This window comes from Melitaea cinxia, chromosome 10, assembly GCF_905220565.1.
Source record: "Melitaea cinxia chromosome 10, ilMelCinx1.1, whole genome shotgun sequence".
NCBI classification, from domain to species: Eukaryota; Metazoa; Arthropoda; class Insecta; order Lepidoptera; family Nymphalidae; genus Melitaea; species Melitaea cinxia.
In genome coordinates, this window is record NC_059403.1 from 17,717,370 (window position 1) to 17,736,833 (window position 19,464).

Genomic DNA, 19,464 nt, shown 5'->3' on the forward strand with positions numbered 1-19,464 from the left:
GTTTTGTGAATAATTATTGATTTATTTAATATAATAATAATTTATTGAATTTTGAATTTAACGAATAATTTATTGAATTTTGATTGTATATTTTACGATGGGTACTATGAACGAGTTAGTAAAGAAACGAGGAACTTATAAGGGTCGTTTAACGAAATTTCTCACGTACATTGATACATATAAAGATGTTGTATGTTGCAGTCAAGTGGAGATTTTGGAATTAAAGTTGCGAATGGCTAACATTGAAGCGATGTTTGCGGATTTCCAGGAAACACAAACGAGCATCGAGTGTCTGGCTGTCTCGGAGGAGGAAGTTCAGACACATGCGGTACAAAGGTCAGATTTTGAATCTCAATATTATTCCGCGATGGCTAGGGCCCAACAGTTATGTGGTAAACATAAACATACACATAGACGTCATCGTAAATATACCCATAGTAGTTCTGAGACTTGCTTTTCCTCAGCCAGCGATAACGAGGATGGTGAAACGGTGAAGCAGATGAAGAAGGGCATTGCAAATGTTAAACTACCCACCATCCAAATTCCTAAATACAGTGGCGAATTTGAAACCTGGCTTGAGTTCCGCGACGTTTACACATCTCTCATCCATTCGAATACAGCAATTAGTGACATACAAAAATTCCATTATTTACGGGCTTCCCTGGAAGGCAGCGCTGCTCAGGTCATTCGCGCGTTGGAATTTTCTGCGTCCAACTATACTTTAGCGTGGAAGTCTTTATGCGATCGGTTTGATAATACTAGGCTGTTAGTGCAAAATCACGTTAAGGCTATTTTTGATGAAGAGGTGATAAAAAAGGAATCTGCTTCATCCATACGTAGGGTTTTAGATGCATGCAATAAAAACCTACGAGCATTAGAAATTTTAGGGGAACCCGTAACCAGTTGGGACACATTAATTATATACATCATGGCAACAAAATTAGATGCGCGTACGCTTCGTGACTGGGAGGAGCACAAAGTTACACACACAAAACTAACATTAGAAATATTCACAAATTTCCTTAAAAATAGGGCAGATGTATTGGAAACCATCGAATTAGGTAACAACACAAGCAACAACAGACACGAGTCGTTATCGAAGGGTACAAGTAGGCATGTTCGAGGCTTAGCTACAGTGGTGCAACCTGGTTATAAAAAACACAAATGTCATCTTTGTAAATCGGAGCACCCCTTATATTTATGTAATGAATTCGCGCAAATGAGCATTACTGGTAGGGAACAGTTTGTTAGGCGAATGAAATTGTGCAGTAATTGTTTAAGAGCAGGGCATAACTTGCGTGTGTGTAGGTTAGGTCCTTGTCGGAAGTGCGGCAGCATGCATAACACTTTGCTACATAGGGACGATGGCCTAAATAATGCAGCACATGACACGACAGCTCCAAGAACATCAGCGCTGCTGGCACCTACATCAGCGGCGCAGCCAACCCAGCCGGTGCTGAAGTCAACTGATGATGTTGTCAAGAACATGTCAGCAATCAACAAGCAGTCCGGCCGAGTTCTTCTTGCCACGGCATTAATTAATATTTTTGACATCCATGGTAGACCTCATGAAGTCCGAGCCATTCTCGATTCCGGGAGTCAGGCATCTTTCATGACGGAGTCACTCCTTAAAACATTAGGCCTGAACCATAAGGATACCATGTCCACTGTAGCTGGCATCAACGACCTGGTCTCGGTAGTCAACAAACGATGCGATGCAATAATACAGTCCAGAGTAAACTCATTTAAAACTAACATCACATTCCTGGTATTGCCAAACATAACTTCAACTAAAAATGAAGTCTTTAATGTAGGCACATTAAACATTCCTTCGGGTATTCAACTCGCAGACCCAGAATACTTTAGTCCGTCAAGCTACGATATATTGCTCGGCGCAGACATATTCTGGGACTTGCTATGCGCAAACAAAATAAGATTAGGCAAAAACTGTCCGGTGTTGCAAGAGACGAAGTTCGGGTACATTATTTCCGGACCCACTGGACAACAAACGTCAAATAAGATTTCATGCAACTTTAGCAAGTTTGATGAAATCCAAGATCAGTTGGCCAAGTTCTGGACAATCGAAGAAGTTCCTTCCACTAAAAAATCGATATATACCGATGAAGAAGAATTATGCGAAGCACACTTCGTACAAAACATGTCACGTAATGAAGACGGTAGATTTTCAGTAGGTATTCCTCTAAAAGGAAATGAATCTGAACTTGGCCAATCATTTGAACGCGCTAAGGCGTGCTTCCTAGCACTAGAGCGTCGACTCGCAAAGCAGCCCGTATTGAGGGCCATGTACGTCAATTTTATGAAGGAGTATTTATCGTTAGGTCACATGGCTTTAAGTGACATCGATGCTCCTCATGAAAATTCATACTTCATGCCACATCACGGCGTCCTGCGTGATGAAAGCACCACGACAAAATTGCGAGTCGTCTTTAACGCCAGTGCTCCTACAAATTCCGGCCTATCCTTAAACGATCTTCAGATGGTAGGGCCGACGATACAAAGCGACCTGTTTTCTATTCTCCTTAGATTTCGACAACATCGTTATGTAATGGCAGGTGACATCGAAAAGATGTACAGACAGGTGCTCGTGAACGAAAATCAACGTCACCTACAACAAATAATTTGGCGCGACGACCCCTCTCAACCCCTTCAGACATATACGCTCAACACGGTGACGTATGGCACAGCCTCGGCTCCGTTCCTGTCAGTTCGTTGCCTTAAGCAAATAGCGGACGAATGTGACAATGAACTGGTGCGCAAGGTCATTAGTGAAGACTTTTATGTTGACGATTTGCTGACGGGGCATGAAACAGCTGAGGGTCTCATGGAGGTTCGTGCTCTGATTTCACAGGAACTATCGTCGGGATGCTTCAATTTAAGGAAATTCCGATCAAATCTTCCTGTTTGCAGCGATGGGTCAGATCCAAACAGAGATTCACCCGTCGTTGATTTGAGTGAGCACCAGCAATCCAAGACTCTAGGCCTAAAGTGGGCACCGTCAGACGACGTATTTCAGTTCGACATTAAAACTGAAACTGTCCCCAACACTACGAAAAGAGTGATTTTATCCACAATTTCTCAAATATTCGACCCACTCGGGTTGCTAAGTATTTTCATTATCGCCGGTAAAATCATTTTGCAAAAACTTTGGCTGCACAAGCTAGATTGGGATAGTCCGCTACCGTCAGATATTGTCAAATCATGGCTCAAATTTGTAACCGACCTAAAACAATTAGACAATCTCAACATTCCTCGGCATGTTGTATGCCAGAGTCCAGTCAACATTCAATTTCATGCATTCTGTGATTCGTCTAAAGATGCTTATGGCGCTTGTGTTTACGTCAGATCCGTAGATTTTAATGGAACTACACAAGTTCGTCTCCTGTGCTCAAAAACACGCGTAGCACCCATTAAGACGGTGACGATACCTCGTCTTGAACTCTGCGGAGCATTGGTAGCTGCCAAGCTGCTAGAAAAGGTTTTAAAAACCACTCGATTACATATAGATAGTTGCTTTCTTTGGACGGACTCATCCGTGGTATTAGGCTGGCTTAAAACACCACCCAATAAGTTGAAGCCATTCGTTAAGAATAGGGTAGCGGACATCCAAGAAATCGCAAAATCATATCTCTGGCGACACGTGCCTACGTCTAGCAATCCCGCCGATTTATTAAGTAGAGGCATTGGTGTCCTTCAATCGGACAAGGTGGATCTTTGGTTCAATGGACCAAAATTCCTATTAGATCCAGAAGAATCGTGGCCTGATAGATCATTTGATCAAAGTTCCACAGAACTGCCAGAGGTGAGGTCCAATGTAGCCTTAACTGCTAATGAACCAAGGGAACTATTTCCATTTTCTCGATTCTCAAGTCTCACCAAACTCAAAAATACAATGGCTTATGTTTTACGCTTTGTAACTGTTTGTCGAAGTAAGAATAAAACCCAGAGTCCACTTTCGTCGTCAGAACAGCAATCAGTGCTTAACACACTTGTTAAACTGTCACAGAGGGAATCGTTTGATGAGTATGAATATTTAATACAAGGTAAATCATTACCACCAAAACATAAGATGCTTTCTTTAAGTCCGTTTGTGGATGAAAAGGGTCTCATTAGAGTAGGGGGTCGAATCAAAAATGGTAATTTTACATTCGATAAAAAGCATCCACTCCTGCTAACGTCGAAACACATTTTAACCAAACTAATATTTCAGTATGAACATTTACGTTTAATGCATGCAGGGCCTCAACTTTTGCTTGCTTCAATTCGAGAAGAGTTTTGGCCCATCGGGGGTCGCAATCTGGCCCGATTCACGGTACATAAATGTTTACGTTGCTTCCGTCTAAATGCACAAATAGCCCGTCCAATAATGGGCAATTTACCTGAGCAGCGCCTCCAGCCTGGCTACCCGTTTTATACTACAGGAATGGACTATGCGGGTCCCCTAATAGCACTTAATAAAAGAGGTCGCGGTAGCAAGACCGAAAAAGTGTACATTGCTATATTTATCTGCTTCGCCACCAAATGCGTTCATCTCGAACTCGTTAGCTCCTTAAGTACAGACTCTTTCTTAGCCACGCTAAATCGCTTCATTGGTAGGCGCTCGAGACCAGCTACCATATTTTCTGATAATGGAACTCAATTCGTCGGTGCCCGAAATGAACTTTATAAGTTCCTCAACCAAAACGCAAGTTCTATTGTACGTGAAATGTCAAATGAGAGAATAGACTTTAAATTCATACCAGCATACGCTGCTCATATGGCTGGTTTTTGGGAAGCAAACATTAAATGTTTAAAATCACATTTGCATCGTGTGTTAGGGAACGCTCATTTAGTTTTTGAGGACCTTTACACTGTCCTAGTCCAAATTGAGGCGATACTCAATTCACGTCCCCTGACACCGCTGTCGACTGACCCAACTGACTTGACGCCATTGACTCCAGGGCACTTCTTGGTAGGACGACCGATGACCGCTTTGCCTACACCTGCGCTTGTAAATGTCAACACAAATAGGCTGACGCAATATGAAAGACTCGAGCAGCTACGTCAACACTTCTGGGCCAGGTGGCACAAAGAATACATTGCTGAACTTCAGCAACGCACTAAATGGCGCACCTCTAAGGGACAGCAATTACAAAAGGGAGCTTTAGTCCTGATTAAAGAAGAAGGTCTTCCGCCTATGAAGTGGCGTTTGGGACGCGTTGTTGAGGTGTATCCTGGAACTGATGGGTGCGTCAGGGTCGCAGACGTTAAAACCGCACGCGGGGTGATTCGCAGAGGCTTTAACCGTATCTGCCCGTTACCAGTCAACGACGAAGGGTTGAAAGACGAGCCTTTCAACGCCGGGGGGCATGTTAAGAATTCAACGGAACCTTCCCCCACCGCGCCGGCGACTGCGGGTAGCTTGGAAAATTAGAAACGTCAAGTCAGACGCATTCACATTATTACCGACAATAAGTTAGTCTTTATAATCATATGTTCAATCATTGGTAAAAGTTTGTATATACGTTATCTAAAATTAATTAAAGTTAATTTAAGAAGAAATACTACATTATTATTGAAGTCAACCTCTCAAACACACATCGTTCGCGAGGAACGCCAGCTTCTCGCTTCATAACATCGTTTATGTGACTAGCTTCTGTCTTAAATTGAAAAATTTCAACAATAATATAAACCTTTTACTTTTTTATATAAATGTACGAAGTGAGATATTGATCAATAATTTTATAACAAACTAGCTGTGTCCTCGACTTCGTCTGCGTGGATTTTAACTAATTTCAAATAGATATTGTTTAGTCCGCAGTTATTAAAAAAAAATTAAAATAAAAGTAGCCTAAATTACTCCTTATTACATCAGCTATCTGGTGGTTAAAGTCGCAAGCAGAGATTAGCCGCAACAAACAGACAGACAAAAATTGTAGAAAATGTTATATTGGTATATGTACCGTGTCTACCATCCATATAACTACCATCTATATCCATAAAAATTAAAAAAAAAAATGACGTGGACTACCCTTAACATTTAGAAGGATGAAAAATAGATGTTGTTCGATTCTCAGACCTACCCAATATGTACACAAAATTTCATGAGAATCGGTCAAGCCGTTTCGGAGGAGTTTAACTACAAACACCGCTAAACGAGAATTTTATATATTAGATAAAACTTAGTTACGTATATATATATAGTTTTATTTTGTAACATTATTAACAGTTTATATGGAAGGTTTGTGATTTTTTAATACTTATAATTAAGATATACAAGCTTATTTTTAAGGTTCGCTTTAACTTATTTTAAAGTTCTACCTCAAATACGACAATGTCTGGCATTTTAGGAAAATTATGTCAAAAAAAAAGTGTGTGCTTAAGACCGGACGGCAGAAGTGGAGACTTTACTGACAATCGCGATCAACCAATAATGCAATAGGTCCCGAGTTCACCCGATCGAGCCTTTCACCATTCAGCAGTGAAGAGTAGCTGTCTGTATCTTTATCGCTCGGGTACACTCGGCGGCCCCGAATTCAACCGATCGAGCCTTTCACCTCAGAGCGTGACGGATCAGCCTAACTTACTATCAACGAAAAAATGTGTGTGCTGTGCGCCAAGAGAAGTTTTTACTTCAAAAAATAATTTATTTCAATATTAATAAAGCCGTGACCGATACCGAGCTAACGAGCTACAGTAGTTCTTCAAATCATCTAAGCAGTAAAGAACGTTGAACGTAGGTTTGCAGAATAATAAAATAATAAGTCGGTTGAAACAGTGATAACAATGTTATAATATAACTAAAGCATGAATTTTAAACAAATGACAATTTTAGCTCGGCTTAGACGGGCGCGTGAATCCAGACTTTAAAATACATTTCTCTCAGTGTGAATAGTCGTAAGATCGCAATTTCATCGTCAAAGGCGAACGTGGCTTTGAGGAGCTGGTGACGTCGCGAGCACATTGTTACATGACTTAGCGCCGCGTCGCCTGACGCTGTACCACGCCTAACGAATATAGCTACTACTAATGTTAAATAATAATCGCTTTGTACGTAAAAAAACGGTGAGCCAAAAAATTATTAAAAGTCGCATTCTTAATGCATATGCTGCTTTGTTGAGTCCGACTTAAGCACTTAGCTAGTTTTTATTAATAAATAAGCTAACCTGTAACAAATTTAATATATTTATAATGTATGTCTCCATGTATAAGTTTCACTTTTAGTTTTCGTTTTAATTTAAAATTTATCATACATATTACCAAAAATCTTTAAACTTAAGTAAAAAAGAAAATTTTACGATTCACCCAAATCTAATAAGAAAACATTTTTATTATTTATATTTGTTTAAAAATTAATATATATATATAATTAAATCCCATAATATTATATTGTAATAATACTTATTTTTTATTAACTTAAGAATGGCAGTTACACTAAATCATACCACTCGCCGGACACGGTTGCCCCACGGCCGTCAGCTAGTCAATCATATGGTATTTTAATATCACATCAGTGCTGAGAGGTCACGACCGCAACCCTCTCTACATTATCACATCAAAGGGCGCCGACCCTCTTTGTGATGAGATAAAACAAGTGACCCTTTGCGCTAAACAGCGAATTTTGACATTCTCTTTTTACGTGCTTTGAGTGGGGACTACGAAGATACGGCGGAGTGCCTGTCTGCCCTCGTCAAGCACCTTTGAAGACGAACGCCGCGCGACTTTTCAAATTTATATTGTTAATTTAAAATTACAACATTACAGTGAGTGCGTACGATTGCTTATAAAGCTTCAGACGATACAAACCAAGGGGCTTGTTTTTGATTGTCAGTGACTTATGTTGGAGATAACTTGTATAAGGAACTAGAGAAAAAGACCTGACACGCACCACTACGTCGTAACGTACTTTACAGAAAAATATTTATTTATTTATTAAGCTTTATTGCACACACAAAAAAAAAGATACATTTCAGAACGATTAGATACAAAAACAAGTAATGTATGCAAAGGCGGCCTTATCGCTTATAGCGATCTCTTCCAGGCAACCTTTAATGAAAGTAGTATAGGAAAAATGTGTCGGTAATAGTGCGCAATCAACAACGCTAGTTTAATACACATAATTAAATCAATTTATAGTAGGTACTAAACGTACTTATATAATACAATGTTCATACATTTAAACGGTATATACCTACATAAACATATAAAAACATATGTAAATACATACAAAATATATTTATACAAACATACATATTAAAACAATATACCAATAGAATTCATATATTTAAAACTATGTAAGAGTTAAGTAGTATTTGTGCAAACGACTTTTAAAAATATTTATAGACTGCTTGTCGGATGTTATTGGGCAGGGAATTTCAAAGTTCCAAAAAAAAATACTCAATTTTAGCTACTTATTTAAAAAAAGTAAGGAATATTAACTAAAGGAACTTGTAATAAACACTCAGAGCTCAGACGTGAAAGTCAAATACATAAGTGCGTAACATTACTTCAAAGTGTACCTTTCATCTACAAGGGCTCATAGAAAAATCGTTAAGTTGAAAGTAACGTTAAAACTTTACTCGTCCCGAGGCGTTTGATCCTCGCCTTACTCAAGTGCTTAGTAATGTCATTTATTTTCAGTAGTTATCTGCTCTAATTCAATTGTGTACAACACTCAGAGCTCAGCGTGTTGGATTAAGTTCTAATACTTCTCTTACATGGGATAAGAGGCCTATGCCCAGTAGTGAGATATTACAGGCTGAAGCGTAAATTAAATATCATTTGAAGTATTTTTAACCGACTTCCAAAAAAGGAGGAGGATCCACTGTATTTTTTTTATGTTCTTTACATCGGAACTTTTGACTGGGTAGACCGATTTCGACAATTTTTTTTTTAATCGAAAGGTGGTGTGTGTCAATTGGTCCCATTTAAATTTATTTGAGATCTAACAACTACTTTTCGAGTTATATCTAATAATGCGTTTTTACTTGACGCTTTTTCGTCGACCTACGTTGTATTATACCGCATAACTTTCTACTGGATGTACCGATTTGAATAATTCTTTTTTTTGTTAGAAAGGGGATATTCCTAGTTTAGTACTATGATAAGAAAACCAGGATCTGATGATGAAATCTCAGAGAAATCGAGGTAAACTCTCGAAAATCCGCAATAACTTTTTACTGGGTGTACCGATTTTGATAATTTTTAATTTAATCGAAAGCTGCTGTTTATCATGTGGTCACATATAAATTTTATCGAGATCTGATAACTAATTTTTGAGTAATCTTTGATAACGCGTAGTTACTTGACTATTTTTTCGTCGATCTACGTTGTATTACTCGTCGATGTAATTGAAGTCGGTTTTTTTTCGTTTGCGAGCAAAAACAATTATTTAAATACTATTATAGTCTCGATTTGATCGAAGAATCAATTAAATAAAGCAATATAACGCGAAAACCACTTGAGGAAATGTTTTGTTTGACACGACAACGTCTAATAAATCGACGAACACCGGCGGCATACACGAAAAAGGATGACTCATCGGGTTACGCGTTCACCGTCCCGTTACGCTCAGTGATCGTATATGAAATAGTATACATATTGTTGTGCAGATAATTTGATGGGGATCAAAAATTGATTTATTTTGGTAGAAGTATACGGATGGACGATATAGAAATATACATACGGACGCAAAAAAAAATGTAAAAAAAATTGGTTGTCTGTAAAGTTTGTTTACGGACGATAGTTTAACGTGACAATGTGATAACAAAACATTTCCTCCGACGCATAGGCCAATCGAGTGGAAGAGAGATGCGGCGCAAGCTTACTATGAGCGTAACGGCACAATTAGCGTAAGGGACAATGAGCATAACGGGACAAATAGTCATAATGTTCACATCGACCTTATTAAAGTAAAACTTCTTTACGCACACTTAGGCAGTAACCTGGTGAGTGCGTGACGAGAGCGTTACGAAAAGTGTGTTCGGGCGAGGCGAACGGACGTTGAGAGGGAGATATAAGTTAGATGGAGCTAAAGAAGTTCAAGACCTCAGTATGTGGTCTACGGCACACTGGGATTTTTATTGAAGTAAAACTTTCTTACAATCGTTGTGATTTCAACTCGATGAACCAAAAATCCGCCGCAGTAAAGAAACAAACGAATAAATGTATAGAAAATAATGGGATAGAATACATTGCTGCAGAAAGGCGTAAGCGATGCGTTTTGCATGGCACTTACGACCTTTTTCACGAGACGATTTTGTCGATGGGACAAATCGCAACGACCAGTTTCACTTCTCCCATGTGTGAGTTGCACACATACACACGCATACTTTCACACAAAAATATAAAAGAAATATATTAACGCTATTGTTAAAGATGCTTGTTTATATAAAAAATAAAATACTAAGAAATAAGAAACTTTTGAAATCTGATTTTATTTTTAAATTATCGCTGAATTTCTCTACTTTGATATCACGGTAATTACGTGAAGCCGTCGAGGTAAAAGTTCCAGCGAGCAGATCGCAGATAAAATTAAAGGAGTGGGGTGAGAGTGGCTTCAGATGGTATCTTGTGGTTCTGCAGCCTGCATATGCTCTCCTTTCATTCCTGATTACGCTGTTCCGCCGAGTATTACTAAAAGTTAACATGTTAACTGGAACTGGAAATGACATCGGATGTGTAAGAATTTTTATCATTAATTCAAATACGCCTGTCTGTTTTACATCTATACTAATATTATAAAGCTGAAGAGTTTGTTTGTTTGCTTGAACGCGCTAATCTTATAAACTACTGGTCTTTCTTTGCCTGGCTCTTTCCCATTTTATTTGGGGTCGGCCCTCCGTATCATGTGCCTCCAGACAACACGGTCCGGGGTCATCTCTTTGTTGAGTTGGGCATCTTTGAGTTCTTATTTACTACATACATCCATATAATTCGTGGTCGCGGTTTAGTTTTGATATCCAGCACTTTTTTGGTCATATGGTCGGATGGTCGCCTCATAATCTGTCCGTACCACCGTAGGTGGGAATCTGAGGAAGTACTGGTCTGATTTGGAACATTCTTTCAAGGAAGGCTATAGGTTATATAACATCATGCTAAGACCAATAGGAGCGGAGCACCAATGAATAATGTTCAAAAGCAGGGTTTTTTCCTTTTGAGAGCTTCACTGCGTGCGCTGCATAAATAGTTCAAGTTTCGCAAAAATTTCGTATGGCAGAATTATTTCGATTTCACGTGGACGAAGTAGCAGCAGCTAGTTTAAATATAAATACGAGTATTTTAAAATAATGCGCCGACAATTACGGGTAAAAACTGGCTGATAACATGTCTAATAGACCATACAGGTGTTAGTTGTCTGTGCATGAGTGTTTGTGTTTTGTTTGTTTCTGGATCACCAAAACAGGATCCTCATCACCAGTAGCGTTTTTTTTTTAAATATAACAATGAAAAAGTATGTACTTATTGAAATTAAATTCCTAAAGCACTATCGCGAATAGGGATAGTCGTTTGTTTGTTTATAAACTTTCAATGCAACATTTGAACTCGCAGTTCAGAAAATATTACATTTTCACGAAGTAAAATTAAATAAACTTCTTATTTCACAGCGAAGTACGCGGAGGCTCGTGTTTTATACTTTCGTGAAATGTTTACTCGTCGTAATCATGGACGTATTTACCCCAGGGCCAAAAGGACTATGGCCTGGGGCGGGATTCTGCAAGGGGCGACGCAAGTTGAGCATACGTACTAGGGATGTAAAAAGTTAGAACAATGGATATAAAAAGGGTCGAAGTTTATTTTCCCTTAACCCGATTATTTTATCTAATTATGGAATGGACGGCCTACAAAAAAAATTGGGTCTCTCAATATTACCGAAAATAATAATCGATTATTTACTAAGACATACACTGTTATTATCTTTTTCCTTTAATTTAAGGGGCAGCAATTTAAATTGCCCGGGGCGTTGAATCTTTAAATACGCCACTGGTCGTACCTGCGCCAAGGTTCTCGGGCGCGGTGTTTGTTACCTCAGGTAATGAGCTAGTTTCGTGACTTTCTTCATATTGTGGAGTTAGCTGGCAACTGTAACTAGCATCCTTCTGTAGTTACCAACTGTCTTGGTAGTTACGGGTTGGTTTTACAAGAGGTTAATATTTTTAGAGACGTTTTCAAATAAAAACGCATTATCAAAAAATATTTACCAAATCTCGATCAAATTTAATTGGAACTACAAGACAGGCTGATTCGATTAAAATAAAAATCATCGAAATCGGTATACCTTGTGAAAAGTTGTGTGTATACAACTTAGGTTGACGAAAAAATAGTCAAGCAAATACGCATTACTAGATGCAGCTCGAAAATAATTTGTCGCAGATCTTGATCGAATTTAAATGAGACCACATGAAGTGCGAAAAAGTGCGTGCGTAAAAAGTACACATGTCAGAAGTTAAACTTCTTTGGTATACTAATTTTTAAGTCTCGTTTATATTTATACAAATCTAAAGCTTTAGATTTCCGTTCCTGCGCCATCTAGTCAGTTTGCGATGTAATACTATCGATATTAATGTAACAACCTTTTTAGTTTCTATAGTACACGCTAGGTGGCTCTGTAGTTCGACTAAAACGTTGCACATCTTCGTGACGCTAATATTATAATTATTGCCTTTCATTCGTTAAAATTTTACTCTCATGCCTAAAGAAGTTTCACTTCAGAAGAGGTCGGCTCACCCAGTAAAAAGTTATGAGATAACACACATAAAAAATACAGTCGAATTGAGAACCTCCTCATTTTAATAATAATATAAAATTTAATAAAATTTAACGTTGGTCAGTCGACCCGAATGTTATTTTTTCTAATAACTTAATATTCCAAGTTTTAATTAAATTTTGATTTGTGGTCCCCGACCGGAAAAATTCGCAGCGTCGCGGTTAGGAAAGTTCGAAGAGTAACCGACGTTGATGCCGTTCGATCGTGTGTTTAATCTTTTGTGTATATTCGTAGTAACTTTTCCCAGAGTAAATATGATTTGGAAACGCTGCAAATAATAAAATTGTATTCATTCGTTCAACTAGTCTATTTTGAATTATGTATCATAAAAGTTAAATAAATCGTTACAGCATTAACTCGTGTCTGTTGCACATGGCATACATTTAACATGTGGTTCAATAAGTCCCGAGACTAAGTACTAAAAAAAGGTCTTTTTTATAAAATTAATTTTTATTCATCAACATAGTCTCCTCCAAGAGCGATACAGTCCCTCCAACGCTTTTCTAACTTTTCTATCCCATGTGTGTAGAACGATTTGTCTTTGGCTTCAAAATATGCCTCCGTTGCTGCGATAACTTCACTATTTGAGTCAAATTTCTTACCCTGAAGCATTTTTTTGAGGTCTGCAAACAGCCAGTAATCGCTGGGGGCCAAGTCTGGCAAATAAGGGGGATGAGAAAGCAATTCGAAGCCCAATTCGTTAATTTTGGCCATCGTTCTCACGGACTTGTGACAAGGCGCGTTGTCCTGGTGAAACACCACTTTCTTTTTGTTCATGTGAGGCCGTTTATCCGCAATTTTATACTTCAATCGCTCCAATAAGCACATGTAATAGTCACTATTTATATTTTGCCCCTTTTCAAGGTAGTCGATGAAAAGTATTCCATGCGCATCCCAAAATATAGACGCCATAACCTTACCGGCCGATTTTTGAGTCTTTGGACGCTTCGGGCGGCTTTCACCAGCCGCTCTCCACTCCGCTGCCTTCCGATTGGATTCCGGAGTGAAATGGTATATCCAAGTTTCATCCATTGTTACATACCGATGTAAAAAATCCTTTTTATTATGATTCATCAGCGCCAAACATCGCTCTGAATCATTGATACGTTGTTCCTTTTGATTAGTTGTAAGCAAACGCGGCACCCACTTAGAAAAAAGCTTTTTCATGGCCAAATTTTTATGTAAAATAGTGAAAACACTACCAGCTGAAATCTTCACTATCTCGGCTATCTCTCGCACTTTTACCTTCCGATCTTCCAATACGATTTTGAGGACTTGGTTAATATTTTGTTGAGTCACTGCTTCATTTGGACGACCTGAGCGTTCCCCATCATTGGTGTCCATGCGACCGCGTTTGAAGTCGGCATACCACCGACAAATGGTTGCTTTAGAGGGAGCTGATCCTGCATAACATTTTATAAGCCATTTCTGTGCTTCAACGGTATTTTTTCCCATTAAAAAACAATGTTTTATCAACACGCGAAACTCGTTTTTTTCCATTGTATCGAAATTACAACCGTAGCGTCACTTAAATGTTTCAAAATCAATAATTTTATTGTTCCATTTTTAAAAATTTGACACATATTCTTGTATTGATAGCCGGTACTTTTTAAAAATCAAAAGAGTTTTTAATATATGCGCCATTTCCAGGTTAGTCTCGGGACTTATTGAACGATCTAGTATATTGGCCATACAGATGTTTGCCAGGGTGTGGGAGTGTGTGCGTGTGTATTGTGTGTTTCTAGACTCCTAACACAGGAATTAATACAATAAGTGCCGTTGAGTGTGAGGGGTCTATAAACGCTCGCATTTGGCACATGGTACGTAATTATAATATTTTAATTGTATGCCTTAGAGCTCGAACTTAATTCGCGATTCAGTCTGTATATCCCCACTGCTGGGCCTCTTTTCCCATGTAGAAGAAGGGTCGGAGCTTAATCCACCACGAGCCTCAATGCAGGCCGCCGGATATAATCGACGATATCAACGTATAATGTAACGATCGCTATCAGGTGTATATGAATAGAATTTTTAATATGAAATTTCATTGATAAAAATATTTACAAACGTCTTAACAACCAGTAGAGGGAAAGATAAACTGCTATTAACTTCAAGTTTCCTGCTATAATAAATTGGCTGATCATAATTGGCTAATAATTACTACTGTTTTAAGGACCCCGTTGGCGTAGTTTGTAGTGGCGCTAACTTTTGCTCCACGGTTTGCGGGTTTGACCCGTGTCATATTTGTATATTTTCAAACCATTTTTTTTTATAACAGTCGGCTGTTACCTGTAGCGTAAGTTAATGCTTGCGTACCGTAAGAATAGACGACCGCGTGTTTCTTAAAAAAAAAAAAGTTATAAATAAAGCTATACTAATTAAAACTTCACACTGGAAAGTCCTTAACAGCCGAACCATGCTGTTCAGAGAGAGATAACATTGACGATAAGGACGCGGCTCACTGCGGCTGGCTTTCGCGCAGATGTTTATATCACTGGGATGGCATTAGTACTTTCCGAGTGACTCAGCTACATAACAACATACATATTTGACTCCAAAGAAAAAAAGGGCTTTATTGTGGACTTGTAATAATAAATCTAAACATACAAATAACTAAAATTGGAGTGTCTGTATGTATTAATACATTAACCGCTTTTTACTATTAAGTGCATATGGATGTATACATGACACATTTACCAAAATATAATACTATTTTTTACAAATTTTGTCTGTCTGTTTATTCAAGATAATCTCTGAAACGGCTAGACCGATTTTGACGGGATTTTCACTGGCAGACAGCTGATGTAATAAGAAGTAACTTAGTAACTTATTTTAGAACTCTGCAAACCGAACAATAATTTTTTTTTTTAAATTCCAGGAGGGCGAAGTCGTGGGCACAGTTAGTAAATAACAAATAAACGCTTCAGAGTCAACGGCCCCTAGTAGCATTTTCTCCTGTGTCGGGGTCCAACCACGACAAACATCTATATGGCTAATACAAATGTCTGTCGTGAGCGGGTATCGAGCCCGCGACCGCCAGCGCAATAACCAGTGCTTTGACCGTTGCGCCAATTCCCGAGGTAGACTATAAGCTATATAATATTTTAGTGCTAATTTTCCTCAAATTAAGGCGAGTAAAATCTCGTGACACAGCTAGTATTATATATGTTGATAAGTACCTTTATATATTCCCTAATAACCGCTAAGCAGATAAACTGATTGTTTCTAGTCTTTGCATAAACAATACAAAATATTTGACATTGTATTTTAACTACAGCCGTATAACATATACACATAATATATACTCTTTCCCCATGTAGGAGAAGGATCAGAGCTTAATCCACCACGCTGCTCCAATGCGGGTTGGCGGATATATTCCCTACTACGAGTAACGATCGCTATCAGGTGTACATGATAACAACCGGGACCAACGGCTTAACGTGCTCTCCGAGGCACGGTGGGGAGACCCACAAGGACTGCACAAACACTCAGACCACGGCAAACACCTGTATGGCCAATACAAATGTTTGTCATGTGCGGAGATCGAACCCGCAACCGGCAGCGCAACAGGTACAATCCATGGCTATGACCATTGCGCCAAAGCGGCGTCATACACATAATATGTAACATATAATATAACATAATAAAGAAGTACAGATATACATATATATGGATAAACAATGTTTATTTATTCGTAATGCAGGTCACAGGTACAATTAACTTGTGGGACCAGTTGTCAATATCAAAACGAGTTTATATATAAATATTTACAGATAAAATGATGAGATTATAAGACGATCAAGAGACCCAGGGATCACTTCATCTTTAGTATTTCAGTATTTTATCTGTTATCTATGCATTCAATTATTAGTCATCCTTGATTTTGTCTAAATAATTTCAATATATATTTCACACGCTCACTAGCTTCCACAGGTCCATAGTCTTTATATTAAAATATATCGCCACCACGATACAGAGTTAAGTCTCGTGAACTTGGACAAACGAACCAGTACATTTCGGATTACAACAAAAAAGTCTAGGATATAAAGGCCTAATAAGTTTACGAGCGCGAGTGACAGCGCGAGGCTGGCTCGAGGCCAGCGCATCCAATTTTGTTTCAATCCCGCTAACTGCGCGCTCGCAGCCCGCGCCAGCGACTCCCTTATTACAGACTTATGTACTCTTTTATATGCAAAATACAACATAAAACCTAATGAAATTTCTGTCTCTGTGCTCACCGCTTGATTAGGATCAGTATACGTTGAGGGTTATTGCTGGATCGTTGGTGTTATCGTCGGAATATTACAAGCTAATGTGTCTGCAGTTCCGCGCTCTGCGGGCGACGCGAGTTACTTGTCGCAATTAGCGTGTGCTTGGCACGAGGTGTGTCTGCGAGTGTGTGGGTGCGCCTTCGGTGGGAAATGTCGCTTTTAAACAATATTATTAACGAACACTTGAATATTATCTAAACGTTTATTCTTTATCTATTTTAATAATTAAGAAAAATGTTTTTGACAGTTGGCAGTTTCAGTAGCTCCCGGTGATAAGCATCTAATCGTTGATTCTATACGGTATTCTTTACGGTCTTAGGTTGGAAAGCAAGCGTACGGTCAACCTGATGGCAAGTATCAAGCCGTCACCATAAACTACAGTGACCTTGTAGTGTTAGCAACAAACTTTGCACACGCTCTAGCCTAGCTACATTAGGTACTCGCCAAGAGAACGCAATGCTAGTTGAGGACAATTATATCATGAGTCTCTGCAGTAGAGCTGTTTTTAGTCGACGCGTTAACACAACAGACATGACACTGGCTTACGGCTGTTGCGCTGGCCGTCGTGGGTTCGATCCCTGCACATGACATACATTTGTATTGGTCCTACAGATGTTTGCCGTGGTCTGAGCGTTTTTGCTTGTGTATCGTGTGTTTGCAGACACCCAACACAGAAGTCCTACCGTTAGCCGTTGAGTATGAAGCCCGCGGTCACCAACCCGCTGCCCAGCGTGGTGACTATGGGCAAAACACATGAGTTCACGTTCAAGTTGTGGAGGTTTATGTCCAGTAGTGGACTGCGAAAGGCCGCTGTGATGATGATGATGTGATGTGAAGCATTGATTCAAAAAAACACAACAAACAATTGTACTTCCCCAGTCCGGCCGCTCTAGATCATGAAAAAGTTATTTGTAACTGCTAAAAATTCAAAGGACTTCCTAAATAAGGATTATGCAATTAATTCCTTATTCTTACCACATTTTTTTTAAAATGAATACCGTTCACAGCTCTGTTTCCTCGAACGTGATAACGGAATAGCAAGTGAATGAAAGAAATCGGTACATTTCAATCGGACGCGGATAAAGTGAATCGACTAATTCTCATTCAGCGCCGGAACTTCGAGGAAATACACAGCAGCGGAGAATGGAGCACTTCGATGAAGTTCGAGCGCCGGTTTAAAATGAAATTGATGGCGCTTTCACTGGAGTCCGAGGAGACGTATGTACTGGAGAATTGGCTAGTACTAACTAGCTAAGTCAGCTAACTAACAATAGCTAATCGAGTCACAAGGTTATGTATAAAATATTACTTAGCCAGGTACGGCAACGATTTTATCAGAAGCTTCCGCTCAGCTGTTACAAGTAAAAGCGTAACATTTTGTTATTTAGATCACATTCATATATGTCATCAGCTATGTTATTTTTGTAAGGTTTACTAATTCGGTTTACATTTACTTCCTAAATTTTTTGACATTTTTTTTTCATGACAGAATTTTCAAAATCGTTTCCGAGAGAGATTAGCTCACATAAATCTCCTGGCAACCTCGCAAACATATTGTTTTTATTATGTTACTCTTAGATTTATGACAGTTAAAACAGGCATCGATATACAATAGTGGTTATGGTCACACTTGGGACGACTGTGTTTGTGTATACACGTATAGCGAGGTCAGGCTCGGCGCGCCGCGAACTATAAGTGTTGCGATAAAATTAAATATAGCCGCGGGAACTCTTTTGTTGCGCAGTTATTTTTAATAAAATGATCAGTATTTCACTCGCGATTGAATTTGATATAGCAAATATGTGCGACGCGAGCGGTGAGTGGCGCGCGCCGACGAGCCAATTAAGGAATCACTGAAAAATTCTATGAATTTCACGAAACGTTTTCATGAGCCTTTATGAAATATTTTACCTTCGCGGAAATTTGCTTTCGTCTTTCACATTAATCGCCGCTGAATTTACAAATAAACGGCGTCTACGAAATAGTCTCAAACGAAAAATGTATTAACTACGATTGAATGAGACTGAGAGATCTGAAGGAAAATACAATAAATGTAGAATATTTATACTCGTCGTGTATGATGTTCCAGACCGGCGGAGCGCCGCTGAAAGGTATTTTTTCTTGTCTTGCCGATATTATTTCACTTCAAAGGCGGCTGTAAATAAAAGTAATTTATGGAATATATTGCATCGATGTTACGTTACAGCCGATACTGCGGGTAATGTAATAATGTTTACGCCATCGAGAGCGACGGGAGGTTACAGTTGATTGAGACGTACGTCGTAAAGAATTTATCCGTTTACCTTTTAACCCCGCTTACATGATTATTGGATTTTTTTCATCGTATACCGTCGTACAATGTTCAATTTATTCCAATATTTCATAAAGAATACTCTTTGATATTCGATTATTTTTCATTTCAAAAGATTA

General features: G+C 38.8%; 1 protein-coding gene across 1 annotated transcript; it reads left to right on the forward strand.

Moving 5' to 3' along the window:
- The first annotated feature begins 367 nt into the window (after positions 1-367).
- On the forward strand, positions 368-5,431 carry LOC123657503. The gene has a single exon (XM_045593045.1). The coding sequence runs from the start codon at positions 368-370 to the stop codon at positions 5,429-5,431; it is 5,064 nt and encodes a 1,687-aa protein (XP_045449001.1).
- The last annotated feature ends 14,033 nt before the right edge of the window (positions 5,432-19,464 follow it).